This window comes from Salmo salar, chromosome ssa21 (genome assembly GCF_905237065.1).
Source record: "Salmo salar chromosome ssa21, Ssal_v3.1, whole genome shotgun sequence".
NCBI classification, from domain to species: Eukaryota; Metazoa; Chordata; class Actinopteri; order Salmoniformes; family Salmonidae; genus Salmo; species Salmo salar.
Genome location: NC_059462.1, coordinates 46,608,758 through 46,628,080, shown reverse-complemented (window position 1 = coordinate 46,628,080; position 19,323 = coordinate 46,608,758). Strand labels below are relative to the sequence as shown.

General features: G+C 43.8%; 1 protein-coding gene across 2 annotated transcripts in view; it reads left to right on the top strand.

The window, feature by feature from the left end:
• The window catches only part of rhg15 (Rho GTPase-activating protein 15), a 72,208-nt gene extending 53,932 nt beyond the window's left edge, over positions 1-18,276 (top strand). For both annotated transcript variants that reach the window (XM_014165510.2, NM_001140026.1), the window contains 2 exon segments: positions 7,261-7,366; positions 17,314-18,276. In XM_014165510.2, coding sequence (XP_014020985.1) covers positions 7,261-7,366; positions 17,314-17,497 — 290 coding nt within the window. In that variant the 3' untranslated portion in view covers positions 17,498-18,276.
• The last annotated feature ends 1,047 nt before the right edge of the window (positions 18,277-19,323 follow it).

Genomic DNA, 19,323 nt, shown 5'->3' with positions numbered 1-19,323 from the left:
GTTACTGATTGTTACTGACTGTAGATGTGTTACTGACTGTTACTGACTGTAGATGTGTAACTGACTGTTACTGACTGTAGATGTGTTACTGACTGTAGATGTGTTACTGACTGTTACTGACTGTATATATGTTACTGACTGTTACTGACTGTAGATGTGTTACTGACTGTTACTGACTGTAGATGTGTAACTGACTGTTACTGACTGTATATATGCTACTGACTGTTACTGACTGTATATGTGTTACTGACTGTTACTGACTGTATATATGTTAGACTGTTACTGACTGTTACTGACTGTTACTGACTGTAGATGTGTTACTGACTGTTACTGACTGTAGATGTGTTACTGACTGTTACTGACTGTTACTGACTGTAGATGTGTTACTGACTGTTACTGACTGTAGATGTGTTACTGACTGTTACTGACTGTTACTGACTGTAGATGTGTAACTGACTGTTACTGACTGTAGATGTGTTACTGACTGTAGATGTGTTACTGACTGTAGATGTGTTACTGACTGTTGATGTGTTACTGACTGTTACTGACTGTAGATGTGTTACTGACTGTTACTGACTGTATATGTGTTACTGACTGTAGATGTGTTACTGACTGTTACTAACTGTTACTGACTGTAGATGTGTTACTGACTGTAGATGTGTTACTGACTGTTACTGACTGTTACTGACTGTAGATGTGTTACTGACTGTTACTGACTGTAGATGTGTAACTGACTGTTACTGACTGTAGATGTGTTACTGACTGTTACTAACTGTTACTGACTGTAGATGTGTTACTGACTGTTACTAACTGTTACTGACTGTAGATGTGTTACTGACTGTAGATGTGTTACTGACTGTTACTGACTGTAGATGTGTTACTGACTGTTACTGACTGTAGATGTGTTACTGACTGTTACTAACTGTTACTGACTGTAGATGTGTTACTGACTGTTACTAACTGTTACTGACTGTAGATGTGTTACTGACTGTAGATGTGTTACTGACTGTTACTGACTGTAGATGTGTTACTGACTGTTACTGACTGTAGATGTGTTACTGACTGTTACTGACTGTAGATGTGTTACTGACTGTAGATGTGTTACTGACTGTTACTGACTGTAGATGTGTTACTGACTGTTACTGACTGTAGATGTGTTACTGACTGTAGATGTGTTACTGACTGTTACTGACTGTAGATGTGTTACTGACTGTAGATGTGTTACTGACTGTTACTAACTGTTACTGAATGTAGATGTGTTACTGACTGTAGATGTGATTTTGACTGTTACTGACTGTTACTGACTGTAGATGTGTTACTGACTGTTACTGACTGTAGATGTGTTACTTACATTTACATTTAAGTCATTTAGCAGACGCTCTTATCCAGAGCGACTTACAAAATGGTGCATTCACCTTATGATATCCAGTGGAACAACCACTTTACAATAGTGCATCTAAATCTTTTAAGGGGGGGGGTTAGAAGGATTACTTTATCCTATCCTAGGTATTCCTTAAAGAGGTGGGGTTTCAGGTGTCTCCGGAAGGTGGTGATTGACTCCGCTGTCCTGGCGTCGTGAGGGAGCTTGTTCCACCATTGGGGTGCCAGAGCAGCGAACAGTTTTGACTGGGCTGAGCGGGAACTGTGCTTCCTCAGAGGTAGGGGGGCCAGCAGGCCAGTGGTGGATGAACGCAGTGCCCTTGTTTGGGTGTAGGGCCTGATCAGAGCCTGAAGGTATGGAGGTGCCGTTCCCTTCACAGCTCCGTAGGCAATCACCATGGTCTTGTAGCGGATGCGAGCTTCAACTGGAAGCCAGTGGAGAGAGCGGAGGAGCGGGGTGACGTGAGAGAACTTGGGAAGGTTGAACACCAGACGGGCTGCGGCGTTCTAGATGAGTTGTAGGGGTTTAATGGCACAGGCAGGGAGCCCAGCCAACAGCGAGTTGCAGTAATCCAGACGGGAGATGACAAGTGCCTGGATTAGGACCTGCGCCGCTTCCTGTGTGAGGCAGGGTCGTACTCTGCAAATGTTGTAGAGCATGAACCTACAGGATCGGGTCACCGCCTTGATGTTAGTGGAGAACGACAGGGTGTTGTCCAGGATCACGCCAAGGTTCTTAGCACTCTGGGAGGAGGACACAAGGGAGTTGTCAACCGTGATGGCGAGATCATGGAACGGGCAGTCCTTCCCCGGGAGGAAGAGCAGCTCCGTCTTGCCGAGGTTCAGCTTGAGCTGGTGATCCGTCATCCACACTGATATGTCTGACAGACATGCAGAGATGCGATTCGCCGCCTGGTTATCAGAAGGGGGAAAGGAGAAGATTAATTGTGTGTCGTCTGCATAGCAATGATAGGAGAGACCATGTGAGGATATGACAGAGCCAAGTGACTTGGTGTATAGCGAGAATAGGAGAGGGCCTAGAACAGAGCCCTGGGGGACACCAGTGGTGAGAGCGCATGGTGCGGAGACAGATTCTCGCCACGCCACCTGGTAGGAGCGACCTGTCAGGTAGGACGCAATCCAAGCGTGGGCCGCGCCGGAGATGCCCAACTCGGAGAGGGTGGAGAGGAGGATCTGATGGTTCACAGTATCAAAGGCAGCAGATAGGTCTAGAAGGATGAGAGCAGAGGAGAGAGAGTTAGCTTTAGCAGTGCGGAGAGCCTCCGTGACACAGAGAAGAGCAGTCTCAGTTGAATGCCCAGTCTTGAAACCTGACTGATTAGGATCAAGAAGGTCATTCTGAGAGAGATAGCAGGAGAGCTGGCCAAGGACGGCACGTTCAAGAGTTTTGGAGAGAAAAGAAAGAAGGGATACTGGTCTGTAGTTGTTGACATCGGAGGGATCGAGTGTAGGTTTTTTTCAGAAGGGGTGCAACTCTCGCTCTCTTGAAGACGGAAGGGACGTAGCCAGCGGTCAAGGATGAGTTGATGAGCGAGGTGAGGAAGGGGAGAAGGTCTCCGGAAATGGTCTGGAGAAGAGAGGAGGGGATAGGGTCAAGTGGGCAGGTTGTTGGGCGGCCGGCCGTCACAAGACGCGAGATTTCATCTGGAGAGAGAGGGGAGAAAGAGGTCAAAGCACAGGGTAGGGCAGTGTGAGCAGGACCAGCGGTGTCGTTTGACTTAGCAAACGAGGATCGGATATCGTCAACCTTCTTTTCAAAATGGTTGACGAAGTCATCCGCAGAGAGGGAGGAGGGGGGGAGGGGGAGGAGGATTCAGGAGGGAGGAGAAGGTAGCAAAGAGCTTCCTAGGGTTAGAGGCAGATGCTTGGAATTTAGAGTGGTAGAAAGTGGCTTTAGCAGCAGAGACAGAAGAGGAGAATGTAGAGAGGAGTGAGTGAAAGGATGCCAGGTCCGCAGGGAGGCGAGTTTTCCTCCATTTCCGCTCGGCTGCCCGGAGCCTTGTTCTGTGAGCTCGTAGTGAGTCGTCGAGCCACGGAGCAGGAGGGGAGGACCGAGCCGGCCTGGAGGATAGGGGACAGAGAAAATCAAAGGATGCAGAAAGGGAGGAGAGGAGGGTTAAGGAGGCAGAATCAGGAGATAGGTTGGAGGTTTGAGCAGAGGGAAGAGATGATAGGATGGAAGAGGAGAGAGTAGCGGGAGAGAGAGAGCGAAGGTTGGGACGGCGCAATACCATCCGAGTAGGGGCAGAGTGAGAAGTGTTGGATGAGAGCAAGAGGGAAAAGGATACAAGGTAGTGGTCGGAGATTTGGAGGGGAGTTGCAATGAGATTAGTGGAAGAACAGCATCTAGTAAAGATGAGGTCAAGCGTATTGCCTGCCTTGTGAGTAGGGGGGGAAGGTGAGAGGGTGAGGTCAAAAGAGGAGAGGAGTGGAAAGAAGGAGGCAGAGAGGAATGAGTCAAAGGTAGACGTGGGGAGGTTAAAGTCACCCAGAACTGTGAGAGGTGAGCCATCCTCAGGAAAGGAACTTATCAAGGCGTCAAGCTCATTGATGAACTCTCCAAGGGAACCTGGAGGGCGATAAATGATAAGGATGTTAAGCTTGAAAGGGCTGGTAACTGTGACAGCATGGAATTCAAATGAGGAGATAGACAGATGGGTCAGGGGAGAAAGAGAGAATGTCCACTTGGGAGAGATGAGGATTCCAGTGCCACCACCCCGCTGGCTCGATGCTCTAGGGGTATGCGAGAACACGTGGGCAGACGAAGAGAGAGCAGTAGGAGTAGCAGTGTTATCTGTGGTAATCCATGTTTCCGTCAGCGCCAGGAAGTCTAGGGACTGGAGGGTAGCATAGGCTGAGATGAACTCAGCCTTGTTGGCTGCAGACCGGCAGTTCCAGAGGCTGCCGGAGACCTGGAACTCCACGTGGGTCGTGCGCGCTGGGACCACCAGGTTAGAGTGGCAGCGGCCACGCGGTGTGAAGCATTTGTATGGCCTGTGCAGAGAGGAGAGAACAGGGATAGACAGACACATAGTTGACAAGCTACAGAAGTGTTGTTTCTTGTATTATTGTCTCCTGTGTCTTTAGAGAACTGTTTCACTTTGATATCCTTTTTCTTCTGTCCTGATTTTCTCTTTCTTTTCTTCTGTTAACTAGATATTCTTTGTTGTCCTTCGTTAGCTAGCTAGCTTCTTCCAAAAGAGTCCCTAGCAACTGCTTAGCAACTGGTAAACAATTCAGCTTGCTAAGATAACTACAATTTTATGAAAAATAGTTATTTTTCAAAAGCCTATCTTCTTTGTTTGTTGCTTGTTTTTTCTCCTATTCAGTCTTGCAGTTTTCTTTTGCTTTTTTCCGATGTACTTCACTCTAAAAACCATGTAAATTTCAATATTTGTAGGAGCTCATTTTTCAGCTGCTGCTGCTTACTGACTGTAGATGTGTTACTAACTGTTACTGACTGTAGATGTGTTACTGACTGTAGATGTGTTACTGACTGTTACTGACTGTAGATGTGTTACTGACTGTTACTAACTGTTACTGACTGTAGATGTGTTACTGACTGTAGATGTGTTACTGACTGTTACTAACTGTTACTGACTGTAGATGTGTTACTGACTGTAGATGTGTTACTGACTGTTACTAACTGTTACTGACTGTAGATGTGTTACTGACTGTAGATGTGTTACTGACTGTTACTGACTGTAGATGTGTTACTGACTGTTACTGACTGTAGATGTGTTACTGACTGTAGATGTGTTACTGACTGTTACTGACTGTAGATGTGTTACTGACTGTTACTGACTGTTACTGACTGTAGATGTGTTACTGACTGTAGATGTGTTACTGACTGTTACTGACTGTAGATGTGTTACTGACTGTAGATGTGTTACTGACTGTTACTGACTGTAGATGTGTTACTGACTGTTACTGACTGTAGATGTGTTACTGACTGTAGATGTGTTACTGACTGTAGATGTGTTACTGACTGTAGATGTGTTACTGACTGTTACTGACTGTAGATGTGTTACTGACTGTAGATGTGTTACTGACTGTAGATGTGTTACTGACTGTTACTGACAGTAGATGTGTTACTGACTGTAGATGTGTTACTGACTGTAGATGTGTTACTGACTGTTACTGACTGTAGATGTGTTACTGACTGTAGATGTGTTACTGACTGTTACTGACTGTAGATGTGTTACTGACTGTAGATGTGTTACTGACTGTTACTGACTGTAGATGTGTTACTGACTGTTACTGACTGTTACTGACTGTAGATGTGTTACTGACTGTTACTGACTGTTACTGACTGTAGATGTGTTACTGACTGTTACTGACTGTTACTGACTGTAGATGTGTTACTGACTGTTACTGACTGTAGATGTGTTACTGACTGTTACTGACTGTAGATGTGTTACTGACTGTTACTGACTGTAGATGTGTTACTGACTGTTACTGACTGTAGATGTGTTACTGACTGTTACTGACTGTAGATGTGTTACTGACTGTTACTGACTGTAGATGTGTTACTGACTGTTACTGACTGTAGATGTGTTACTGACTGTTACTGACTGTAGATGTGTTACTGACTGTTACTGACTGTAGATGTGTTACTGACTGTAGATGTGTTACTGACTGTAGATGTGTTACTGACTGTAGATGTGTTACTGACTGTAGATGTGTTACTGACTGTTACTGACTGTTACTGACTGTAGATGTGTTACTGACTGTTACTGACTGTAGATGTGTTACTGACTGTTACTGACTGTAGATGTGTTACTGACTGTTACTGACTGTTACTGACTGTAGATGTGTTACTGACTGTTACTGACTGTAGATGTGTTACTGACTGTTACTGACTGTAGATGTGTTACTGACTGTTACTGACTGTAGATGTGTTACTGACTGTAGATGTGTAACTGACTGTTACTGACTGTTACTGACTGTAGATGTGTAACTGATTGTTACTGACTGTTACTGACTGTAGATGTGTTACTGACTGTAGATGTGTTACTGACTGTTACTGACTGTAGATGTGTTACTGACTGTTGCAGTTTTCAGGGTTTTTTTGTTTTTCAGTTATTTTCTTTCACTCTCTCCCTCTTTAGCTAACTACAGAAACACACACATTCACATGTTTCCCCAACTGTTCCTAAATGGAATAGCATTACAGCAAGCAAACATCTGTTCAGATTAACACGCTAAATTAGTTTGGGGTGGAAAATGAGCTTGATCTCTGGGTTGGTTGTATTGACGTCCCCGCCTGGCCTGCCCCCTATGAGTACTAAATCATCAAGGATTTTCTCTCTGGGATTATCTAACTCATCTGACCAATGTATTAGGTTTCTATTTTTGTTTGATTGCAATCAAATAAAGTCTCACCATTCTCATTGAAACACATGCACAGTGTTTGAGAGAGTTCATTGGTGTATTCTTTTAACCTATTAAAGCACAGTGTCCTGCATACACTATCAGGAGAGGAGTGTTACCCATCAGCCATCATAACATGATGGATTCTACCAATTTATAGAGGTCATAAATCAGATACAATGTCACCAAACAGTTTACTGTCTCTCTAAGGGTTTCGCATTATGGGTAAGGGCCCATCTGACATCCCATTGAAGGGTTGGAGACCAGGACATTCCCGTGGGACAGCTAATTGGTCAGCCATTAAGTGTTGTGTTTCAGTAACACTAAGGCTCTAATGGCTTCCAGTAATAACAATAATGATCATCCATTAACACACAATGTAAAGTCTCACTAACTCTTGAATTGAATGTGTATAATCAGACAAACATCTACATTTGGATTTTCAATCTTTATAGTGTTATTCCCCAAACTCTTCCTTCTGAACAGAGACGAAGGAATGCAAACAGAAGGTACAGGTGATGAAGAAGCTAGTACTTCAGCTCCCTAAACCCAACCAGGACACCATGAGAGTACTCTTCAGACACCTGCAGACGTAAGTTCACAGCCTTTCATGCCATTGGAGCACTGCCGCAACATGTTGTTTTTTTAATGTCCAGAATTCGGATGCATTGTACTGCACTGTTAGGAACACAAGCATTTCACTACACCCGCAATAACATCTGATAAATATGTGTATGTGACCAATAACATTGGATTTGATTTGTAGAATAAAGCAGGCGAATGGTACTACAATAGCTACTGATAGAACTCATAAAGTATCTTATCTATTAGTGTTTAAAAATCTGATTGACAACAGAGGGTCAGACTAAAACATCAACCTCGGTAGAAAGTTTATATGACCCTCCTATCCCCCTTCCCCCACACGACCGAAGCATCCTGGCCCCATGTGTACAGGGAAGGGGGAAATGACCTCAGTGCTGCCTGCCTGGCCTCGGTCCACTCTGACAGTCCTGGCCAGGCTAAAGGGGCCATATGGCTAAACCCATGTCCCAGGAGAGGTGTTCTCTCCCATCTTACCCATATTTACCACCCCACACAGGAGGCCAAATGAATCATTTTAGATTGATGAGCCCCTCCCTAACTGGAACATACCCCTTGGCTGCAGCAGAGGACGGGTGTGTGTGTGTTTGTCTGTTTGCTTCCGAATGCCAGGTCCCTCAATTAGTCCCTCACTCATATCCCCATGCAGAATCGCCTACAGAGATACCCCCGAAGAATCTCTGTCTCTGTCTCTCTTTCTCTCTCTCTGTCTCTTTTGTTATCTCTTTCTTTCTCTCTTACAGCAATGACACACCTAAATAAAGGGTTTACGTTTCCCAGTCCTATTTCCTTCTCCTGCAGCTCCTTTATGCAGTTTTGCATAAGATAATATGTTGAATAATAGTCCATTGACAGATTTTATGAGGATAAGTGAAGTAAAGTTACTGACGCATTGTTTTGCCCAAACGGTTTCACTGCAAGGGGATTGTGGGGACAGAGTAAATCCCAGGCAGTGCCTCCAAGTCTGTCCCCGCCACAAAATGACTTCCCCCTGTCCTCTCACCTTGCAAATTATTAAGCCAGAAGATGTCATGTGACAGAATGGCAGGAGAAGGGGCCCCTAGGGACCAGATCCAGGACTTTGGCAGCTACACCTCCACCTTCTGATGTGGTTTAAATGTTATTCACCTCTTTCTCTCTCTCCCTCTCGCTCTGTACTGCTTTCACTCCCAGTCCCACTCTCTGTTTCTAGGTGCGTGTCCCCAATCTAAATTACACAGCAGACCACAGTTAATTAGGATCATCTGTGAATTATTTATTTAGTTATTATTTGCCTTTTTTTCTGCCAAAGAGAGGACCAGGTATAGTATATTATATTTTCTCTGAGATTGCGAGAGGAGAGAAAGAGAGGAGATACTGAGAAAATCTTCTAAAGACAATTAGAAGAAAAGAATGCGAGTACAGAGTTAAATCTGAAAAACACTTATCAGCATGTTTCCTCATCAAAGATTTCAAATGAGATTACAAAAAGGCCCTGTGGAGAAAATGTGTTAATGTGTGTGTCCCTGCCTCCCACATTAAACGACTTTTGTTCCAAAATTAAGAGTGGTTTGTCATCCAAGACTTCACTGAGCAGTTTTATTTCGGTCTTGGCTGGGTTGACCGTGCCTTCAGTAAATGCAAAAGTCTATGAAAATTTTTCACTGCTTTGTTGTGGCTTCATTCTCTGCTTGTGTGGAACCAGTGTTCCTCTTTCTCCGTAATCCACGGGGGCTCACTTCAATATGGAGCCGTGTACTTGAATTGTGATGATGTGGTCAAGGAAAGCAGATTCTCTGAAGGGTACCTTCACATTTTTTTATTTATTCTCCTATTTTTTATTATCTTATTTATTCTCCTATTTCATTTTTTTTTTTTGCACTGCTGTTCATGGTACCATTTACTACAAGGGCTTTAAAAAAATCCATGGGTCTGTTTTCTGTCTTTCAATTGTTGATGACCTTACTGCTGAGTGGAAAACAAACCTTTGGATGTAACGTCTCTAGGGGTAGTAAGAAGCCACAGCCGAGACAACGGGTGCTTCTGGAGCAGAATGGATGGCATAGATCTGTCTAGGACAGCTCTTATGATTGGCTCTCAACTGCCATTTTCCCATGCAGTGTTTTGTACCCACAGTGCACTGAGAAGATGCTCACTGGAAACTTTTCAACACTTGAACAAATGTTTGGTCCCATGGGGTATTTTTAGTTCAGATCAGATGGGGCACTGTCTGTTCACTTTACGAGACTGACGCTTACAGTTTCAACCTCCGAGCCATAGACCACCCCGCGTCACCTCTCCTCCGCACCCCACCTCCTCCTGCTCCCAGGCCCAGTCTCCTCTCATCTCCTCCTCACCTCAATTTATTATCTGTCTCATGATCCTGAAGGAGTCAATGATCCTGACCCAATTAGGAGGAGGAGGAATGAGGGTAGGAGGGACGCCATCATGGTCCAGCTCCCATTTTCTGTCATGCCCTGCTTGGCGAAATGAGATGCTAATTAATTACCATTGGCATCTTGGGCCATGCACGTCAGCTCATGTAGGAGATATCAACCCTTCGTCAGATCAAATCATGAGTGCCCTCTGGTCACCTCTCAGGGTACGGTAGGCTGGACACTCACTGCTGATAGCGGTGCATGCCCCCATGGGATTATGAAATCATTGTGTCAGTTGCAGTGTTACTGACAAGTCTTTATGTAATGTTTGGGTGTGCAGTATTTCAAGTCTGATTTTGTTTTCTGCAGGAGTAGTAACAGTAGAGGTAGTACATGTAGTAGTAGTAGTAGTAGTAGTAGTAGTAGTAGTAGTAGTAGTAGTAGTAGTAGTGGTACAAGTAGTGGTGGTAGTAGTGGTGGTGGTGGTGGTAGTAGTGGTGGTGGTGGTGGTAGTAATAGTAGTAGTGGTGGTAGTAGTAGTAGTAGTAGTAGTAGTACAAGTAGTGGTGGTAGTAGTAGTGGTGGAGGTATAAGTAGTAGTAGTAGTAGTGGAGTACACGTAGTGGTGGTAGTAGTAGTAGTGGTGGTGGTAGTAGTACAAGTAGTAGTAGTAGTAGTACAAGTAGTGGTGGTAGTAGTAGTAGTAGTAGTGGTGGAGATTGAAGTAGGAGTAGTAGTAGTGGTAGTACATGTAGTGGTGGTAGTAGTAGTGGTGGTGGTAGTAGTAGCGGTAGTAGTATTAGTAGTAGTAGTAGTAGTAGTAGTAGTGGTAGTACACATAGTGGCGGTAGTAGTGGTAGTAGTAGTAGTAGTAGTAGTGGTGGTGGTAGTAGTAGTAGTAGTAGTAGTGGTAGTACACATAGTGGTAGTAGAAGTAGTAGTAGTAGTAGTAGTAGTAGTAGTGGTAGTACACGTAGTGGTGTTAGTAGTAGTAGTGGTGGTGGTGGTGGTAGTAGTGTAGTGGTAGTACATGTAGTGGTGGTGGTAGTAGTGGTAGTGGTGGTAGTAGTAGTAGTAGTAGTAGTAGTAGTGGTGGTAGTAGTGGTGGTGGTGGTAGTAGTAGTAGTACAAGTAGTAGTACAAGTAGTGGTGGTAGTAGTAGTAGTGGTGGAGGTAGAAGTAGGAGTAGTAGTAGTAGTAGTAGTAGTAGTAGTAGTAGTAGTAGTAGTAATGGTAGTAGTGGTAGTAGTACTGTACATGTACTGGTGGTAGTAGTAGAAGTAGTGGTGGTAGTAGCAGTATTAGTAGTGGTGGTGGTAGTAGTAGTAGTAGTAGTAGTAGTAGTAGTAGTAGTACAAGTAGTAGTACAAGTAGTGGTGGTGGTGGTAGTAGTAGTAATAGTAGTAGTAGTAGTGGTGGTGGTGGTGGTGGTGGTAGTAGTAGTAGTGGTGGTAGTAGTAGTAGTAGTGGTAGAAGTAGTAGTGGTGGTGGTGGTAGTAGTAGTAGTACAAGTACTGGTAGTAGTAGTAGTAGTAGTAGTAGTAGTGGTAGTAGTAGTAGTAGTGGTTGTGGTAGTAGTAGTGGTGGTAGTAGTACAAGTACTGGTGGTAGTAGTAGTAGTAGTGGTGGTAGTGGTGGTGGTTGTGGTAGTAGTATTAGTGGCAGCAGTAGTGGTAGTGGTCGTAGTAGTGGTGGTGGTGGTAGTAGTGGTGGTGGTGGTGGTAGTAGTAGTGGCGGTAGTAGTAGTAGTGGTTGTAGTGGTGGTAGTAGTAGTAGTGGTAGTAGTAGTAGTAGTGGTGGTGGTGGTAGTAGTAGTAGTGGCAGTAGTGGTGGTGGTAATAGAGGAGGTAGTAGTATTGATGGTAGTAGTAGTAGTGGTTGTGGTGGTGGTAGTAGTGGTGGAAGTAGTAGTAGTAGTAGTAGTAGTAGTGGTAGTACACATAATAGTAGTAGTAGTAGTAGTAGTAGTAGTAGTAGTAGTAGTAGTAGTAGTGGAGGTAGTAGTAGTAGAGGTGGTGGTGGTGGTAGTAGTGGTAGTACACGTAGTGGTGGTGGTAGTAGTGGTGGTAGTAGTAGTAGTAGTAGTGGTGGTGGTGGTGGTAGTAGTGGTAGTAGTAGTAGTACAAGTAGTAGTAGTAGTACAAGTAGTAGTACAAGTAGTGGTGGTAGTAGTAGTAGTGGTGGAGGTAGAAGTAGGAGTAGTGGTAGTAGTAGTAGTAGTAGTAGTAATGGTAGTAGTGGTAGTAGTAGTAGTAGTAGTAGTAGTAGTACAAGTAGTGGTGGTAGTAGTAGTGGTGGAGGTATAAGTAGTAGTAGTAGTGGAGTACACGTAGTGGTGTTAGTAGTAGTAGTGGTGGTGGTAGTAGTAGTACAAGTAGTAGTAGTAGTAGTACAAGTAGTGGTGGTAGTAGTAGTAGTAGTAGTGGTGGAGATTGAAGTAGGAGTAGTAGTAGTGGTAGTACATGTAGTGGTGGTAGTAGTAGTGGTGGTGGTAGTAGTAGCGGTAGTAGTAGTAGTAGTAGTAGTAGTAGTGGTAGTACACATAGTGGTGGTATTAGTGGTAGTAGTAGTAGTAGTGGTGGTGGTAGTAGTAGTAGTAGTAGTAGTAGTAGTAGTAGTAGTGGTAGTACACATAGTGGTAGTAGAAGTAGTAGTAGTAGTAGTAGTAGTGGTAGTACACGTAGTGGTGTTAGTAGTAGTAGTGGTGGTGGTGGTGGTAGTAGTGGTAGTAGTAGTGGTAGTACATGTAGTGGTGGTGGTAGTAGTGGTAGTGGTGGTAGTAGTAGTAGTAGTAGTAGTAGTGGTGGTAGTAGTAGTAGTAGTGGTAGAAGTAGTAGTGGTGGTGGTGGTAGTAGTAGTAGTACAAGTATTGGTAGTAGTAGTAGTAGTAGTAGTAGTAGTGGTAGTAGTAGTAGTAGTGGTTGTGGTAGTAGTAGTGGTGGTAGTAGTACAAGTACTGGTGGTAGTAGTAGTAGTAGTGGTGGTAGTGGTGGTGGTGGTGGTAGTAGTAGTAGTGGCAGCAGTAGTGGTAGTGGTCGTAGTAGTGGTGGTGGTGGTAGTAGTGGTGGTGGTGGTGGTAGTAGTAGTGGCGGTAGTAGTAGTAGTGGTTGTAGTGGTGGTAGTAGTAGTAGTGGTAGTAGTAGTAGTGGTGGTGGTGGTAGTAGTAGTAGTGGCAGTAGTGGTGGTGGTAATAGAGGAGGTAGTGGTAGTGATGGTAGTAGTAGTAGTGGTTGTGGTGGTGGTAGTAGTGGTGGAAGTAGTAGTAGTAGTAGTAGTAGTGGTAGTACACATAGTGGTGGTAGTAGTAGTAGTAGTAGTAGTAGTAGTAGTGGTAGTACACGTAGTGGAGGTAGTAGTAGTAGAGGTGGTGGTGGTGGTAGTACTGGTAGTACACGTTGTGGTGGTGGTAGTAGTGGTAGTGGTGGTGGTAGTAGTAGTAGTAGTAGTGGTGGTGGTGGTAGTAGTGGTAGTAGTAGTAGTACAAGTAGTAGTAGTAGTACAAGTAGTAGTACAAGTAGTGGTGGTAGTAGTAGTAGTGGTGGAGGTAGAAGTAGGAGTAGTGGTAGTAGTAGTAGTAGTAGTAGTAATGGTAGTAGTGGTAGTAGTACTGTACATGTACTGGTGGTAGTAGTAGAAGTAAAAGTAGTGGTGGTAGTAGCAATATTAGTAGTGGTGGTGGTAGTAGTAGTAGTAGTAGTAGTAGTAGTAGTAGTAGTAGTACAAGTAGTAGTAGTACAAGTAGTAGTACAAGTAGTGGTGGTGGTGGTAGTAGTAGTAATAGTAGTAGTAGTAGTAGTAGTAGTAGTAGTGGTGGTAGTGGTAGTAGTAGTAGTAGTAGTAGTGGTAGAAGTAGTAGTGGTGGTGGTGGTAGTAGTAGTAGTACAAGTACTGGTAGTAGTAGTAGTAGTAGTAGTAGTAGTAGTGGTAGTAGTAGTAGTAGTGGTTGTGGTAGTAGTAGTGGTGGTAGTAATACAAGTACTGGTGGTAGTAGTAGTAGTAGTGGTGGTAGTGGTGGTGGTGGTGGTAGTAGTAGTAGTGGCAGCAGTAGTGGTAGTGGTCGTAGTAGTGGTGGTGGTGGTAGTAGTAGTAGTGGCAGTAGTGGTGGTGGTAATAGAGGAGGTAGTAGTAGTGGTGGTAGTAGTAGTAGTGGTTGTGGTGGTGGTAGTAGTAGTAGTGGTAGTAGTAGTAGTGGTGGTGGTGGTGGTAGTAGTGGTGGTAGTAGAGGAGGTAGTAGTAGTGGTGGTAGTCATAGTAGTAGTAGTAGTGTAGAAGTAGTAGTTGTAGTAGTAGTAGTAGTAGTGGTAGTAGTAGTGGTGGTAGTAGTAGTGGTGGTGGTAGTAGTAGTGGCAGTAGTAGAGGAGGTAGTAGTAGTGGTGGTGGTGGTGGTCGTGGTAGTAGAGGTGGTAGTAGTAGTGGTGGTAGTCGTCGTAGTAGTAGTAGTAGTAGTGATGGTGCTGGTGGTAGTGGTGTTAGTAGTAGTAGTAGTAGTAGTAGTGGTGGTGGTCGTAGTATTTGTAGTTGTAGTAGCAGTAGTTGTGGTGGTAGTAGTGGTGGTAGTCGTAGTATTAGTAGTTGTAGTTGTAGTAGTAGTAGTAGTAGTAGTAGTAGTAGTAGTGGTGGTGGTGGTGTTGGTAGGTGTGGTAGTAATAGTAGTAGAGGTAGTAGGTATAGTAATCAGCATGGTCAGAGGAGGAGGAGAGTAAGAGTATAGCTAGCTAGAGTAAGCATTTCAACACTAACTTATAGCAGTTTCCATTGTGCAGTGTCAGAATGACCATACAGAGCTTAGCTAGGTGATCTATTCCTCCTGTGAATATACAGTGGAATTACTTGAATAATTGAGTGGCCTTATTTGAGATCATTAGTGAACCATTGGCTATGAAAATCCAGACCCTTAGATCATCGCAGTGTTCTAATATTAAAACGTGGATGGTCAGACAGGCAGAGAACAGTGATGTACTGTACACAGGCACAGGGCTGAGTTTAATTGCAGACATAAATGGGAAATGATGGTGTGTACACATTGTAATCGGGTTTCACTCTGAGACACACCCCAAAACACTTAGTCACATGGACACACAACACACAGACATACACACAGCATATCAACTGCATGAATAGATACTGTATTTGCCAGGCAATTAAAACTGTATTTACAAGGTCAAATAAAAAGCACTCACTCATCATATTGTCATCCACATGCTCAATTATTTGCATTCAGTAAACTCTGTTTTTGTCACTCATCCCCTTAAATAGATCTTCACACAAATTCTGATGGCCCATGCATGTGGTGAGAGTGAATCTGTACTGTAGTTATGCTTTGGTAGCATTGATAAATAGGTGCCAGGGAATTTGACTTCCTGCAATTACGTTCCCACCTGTGAACTTAAGAGTTCACGTCTGGAATCAATTATGGCACTTTTCCCACAATAGTCCAAAACGTCAGCGTTTTGTAACTTATAGCATTATGGCACTGGTAGACACTGTTCAGTACTAGCTACTCTGTTATTGCTGCTACGACCACTATTATTACTACTATTGCATTACTTCTATACATAAACTACCACAGTACAAGGCTACATCACTACACATTCGCTCTGACACAGTATCATGATAGCATATTTTATGGACAAGTATATATAATGTTTACTCAAAGTGAGATGAGGATAAATATTCATGATGTCAGGTTGGATCATCGTCAGGCCTTTCTATCCGTAATGAGGTTGAGAAGTATGCATGGCATGTGCCCACGCCACATGCCCACGCCGGGTCGATATTATAATGACATATGGCAGAGCAAGATGTTGACCATCACATACGATTAACGATTTAGAGACATTTTTCCATTGGTGAGGTACAGCCTGATCCTGACCTTTTCAGAGAAGCTTTTTATTGACATACCGTAGACTGTACACTAAAATCATCTGTTTAGACAGACTATCTCTAGTGTGAATGTCAGTCCGTCTGAAATGCCTATCGTGATTGCTCTCTTGCATACCTGTATATCTGCCTTTACAACAGCTACATGTTATGTTGACTGAACTATTTAGGTAGTTGTCACAAAGAATACTAACTCCATATACTGAAAAAAAGCAAAAAAAATGCTATGTTTTTTTATAATACATGTTCACTAAATGTGTACGCCGCTGTGACGCTGGAAAATATACAGGCTCTTTTTTATTATTTAACAATAATTTAAAAATATATATTTCAGCCATAGATAACATAATTTAGGGCTTTCCAAAAGACCAGCTTCAGACGCCGCAGCAGAGCGCTGAGAGCAGAGCAGACCAGCCTGGCACTTTGACAATACCTTTTGGATGCAATTATCAGCTGAGAGGCCGTGTGTGGATTTGTTTTGAGCATGGAGGGACCCTATCCCACCTCAGAACGCTTCGTCAAGAGCCCACAGACAGCTTGGAGATGCGCCCCATGCCACAGGCCTTCCATCCCATTCCAGGCCTCACTCCATAATGGGCCCAGAGGCCTGTGGGTGGCAGTCTCCTCCACGGAGGGAGTAGAGAGAGGAGCGGAGTGAGTCCCCCTGCCTGGGCCTACTTGGCGTCTTTGTCCCAGAGCCAAGGCTCAGCTCAGGGAGAATGCTTCTCAAAAATACTATCACGTATTCTGTGCTTTACCCCGGAAAGTAGTCCTTATATGCACCCTGCTTAGCGTACTGCATAGCGTACTGCATAGCGTACTGCTCATATCAAGATAATGGAATATATTTCTGATGGATTATGGCAAAGGAAGAAGGCGAGGCAATCTGTAAAGTAAAACAAAAGCGGGTCACTGGGGTACCGAAACACAACCCAGCCGAGCCGCACTACTTCTTGACACAATGTCCGCTTAACCCGGAAGCCAGCCACACCAATGTGTCGGAGGAAACACTGTACACCTCGCTACCGTGTCAGCGTGCATTGCACCTGGCCTGTCACAGGAGTCGCTAGAGCGCGATGGGACAAGAACATCCCTGCCGGCCAATCCGGGCGACGCCCCATGGGTCTCCAGGTCGCGGCCGGCTGCGACAGAGCCTGGATCGAAACAGGATCTCTAGTGGTACAGCTAGCACTGAGATGCATTGCCTTAGACCACTGTGCCACTCTGGAGGCCCTTTCTTCTTGATTTCCTGATACCCAGGATTCTCCAGACATCTCTACACTGAAACTCCATCCAGATTGATTTAGTAACTTTCCCTATTCAGATACATAGAGTCAATGGATGTTCTTCAGTTCACTGCCGGTGCTGAACGTGTGGTATGAAGTGAGCGGTTTAGTTGTGGCTGAACCTGGACCTTTGAATACACAAAGCTGGGTGCACAAATTATATACAGTGTTGCCAATACTGAAATAGGAGATGCCTTCAACAGGGGCCATTCAAGGGTAAAAATCTGCCTTGCTGACAAATCTGGTGAATGTATGTAGAAATTATCCACCATCATCCAGTGAAAATGAGATCTCTTTTTGTGATAATCATTGATGTTGACTTGAAAAACCAATCTTGTTTCATGACTTTTTATGAATTTATCCCATTGTTTCAAACTCTTATTTTCCCAGATAATTGAACCCTTCTCTCTCTGCAGGATTCTGACGTGCTCGCAGAAGAACCTCATGTCGACCCAAGGCATCAGCATTGTGTTTGGCCCGACACTCATGTGGCCTGAGTTGGACTGTGGGAACATGGCGGTTAACATGGTCTATCAGAACCAGATAGTGGAGTTCATCCTCATTGAGAGCCCAGAGATCTTCGGCCTGCAGAAGAAGTGATAGGGACATTTCATCTACAGCTATGGATGAAACAGACAAGAGGACTTACTGTGCCTAAAGCTTGGAGCGAGTTGCTAGTATTACTGTAATATATTATTAATAGGGAGGATGTACACCTTATGTTAAAGTGTTAGTCATTTAAAAAGGGGATATAATTTATATTTTATTATAAACTGGGTGATTCGAGCCCTGAATGCTGATTGGCTGACAGCCGCGGTGTATCAGACCGTATACCACGGGTATGACAAAACATGTATTTTTACTGCTCTAATTATATTGGTAACCAGTTGATAATTGCAATAAGGTACCTCGAGGGTCTGTGGTATAGGGCCAGTTTCCAGGCACTCCGCGTTGCATAAGAACAGCCCTTAGCCTTGCTATATTGGCCATAGACCACACCCCCTCGGGCCTTATTGCTTAACTATATCACTATTATTTCTGTCAGTTTGAACCCAGTAACTAAACTGTATTTTAGTGAATTAGTAAATCCATAATAGTAAAGGAGGGTATTTTGTGCTCTGATTCGTCCATTAACTTTTACTGCACAGTTATCATGAAAGAAGTACGCACACAATAAGTGATGCTATGTTGAGTTGTTTGTGCATACGTGTGCCTGTGTGATGCATTCAAGTGTTTTTATTCAAGTCTTTGAATGAGCATCATCCTAAATACCAACTCCAAACTGCAGCCGTCTGTGAGTATCTGTTTTTTTTATATTCTATGCAAATGGAGCCTGTCTCAGACACATTTGGAAATTAAAAAGAAGCCTTTGAATACGAGCACTGAGTTTGGTTTTATCAGATACGTTGTAGGAAACCACAAGCACATTGGAAAAAGTCTCCCTTTCTTCTCCAATTTCAAGATTCAGTTTTAGGGGTTAAACAAACAAACAAACACATACACTCACACTCACACACACACACACACGATGAGATGATTACTTTCAATTATTTTCTATGACTAACGACCACTCATCAAAACATAACTAATGGAGTTGTTCCTGAAATAAAGCAGTCAATCACAGTGTAGATGAATGGGAGGGATAGCAGAGGAGAGAGGAGCATACACAGCATTTGTAATTTAATGGTGATCACAGGACCCATGGCATATGTCTGTCAGCTCCTATTATCCGGCCCTGCTTCTCAAAGCACAGCTGCAATTAAAACAGGCGCCCTAATCTAGACTTGTGTAATGCCATTTAAATGTGTCCCTTTTAAAGTTCACATCATGTCCCCATAGTGTACACGGTGAGACCCTTATTATATGTGCTTGATACTCTCTCTTAAATATTTGTGCAGTGCAGGTTACTGGGACCTGACAGAATAAATGATAAGATAATCACATCTGATTTGTATTGTGTGAATTGAGCTAAATATCAAAGCCATCACACATATCGTTGCCCACCAGTACAGTAGTTGTGCCAAACATCTCCTGATGTTTGGCACAACTTTCTAATTTCTTATTTCAAATTCTAAGAGAAGAATTAATTCCTGGATATTTGATGAGATTCATGATAAGGCTTTAATGTCAGATAAGACTTTGTTCAGGCTTTTAATCAGTAGGCTTGTTTTGATTGGTCCAGACTGATCCAAAGCTGGTCAGCAACACCACTTCTTCATTGGTCTGGGCCAGAGGGAGGGTGGGCGAATCAGCACCCTCTGCTGGTCACTAAAGGAAAAGGCAGTGTCACCCACACACAGGTGTTCCCCATCTCTCTATCAGAGCACAGCTGCTTCACCCCTAATTATACGCCTAGAGACCACATGAAACATACTCCCTGTCTGCTCACAGTACGTGTTCTCCGGGAGCAAAGCTTTGTTGCTCTG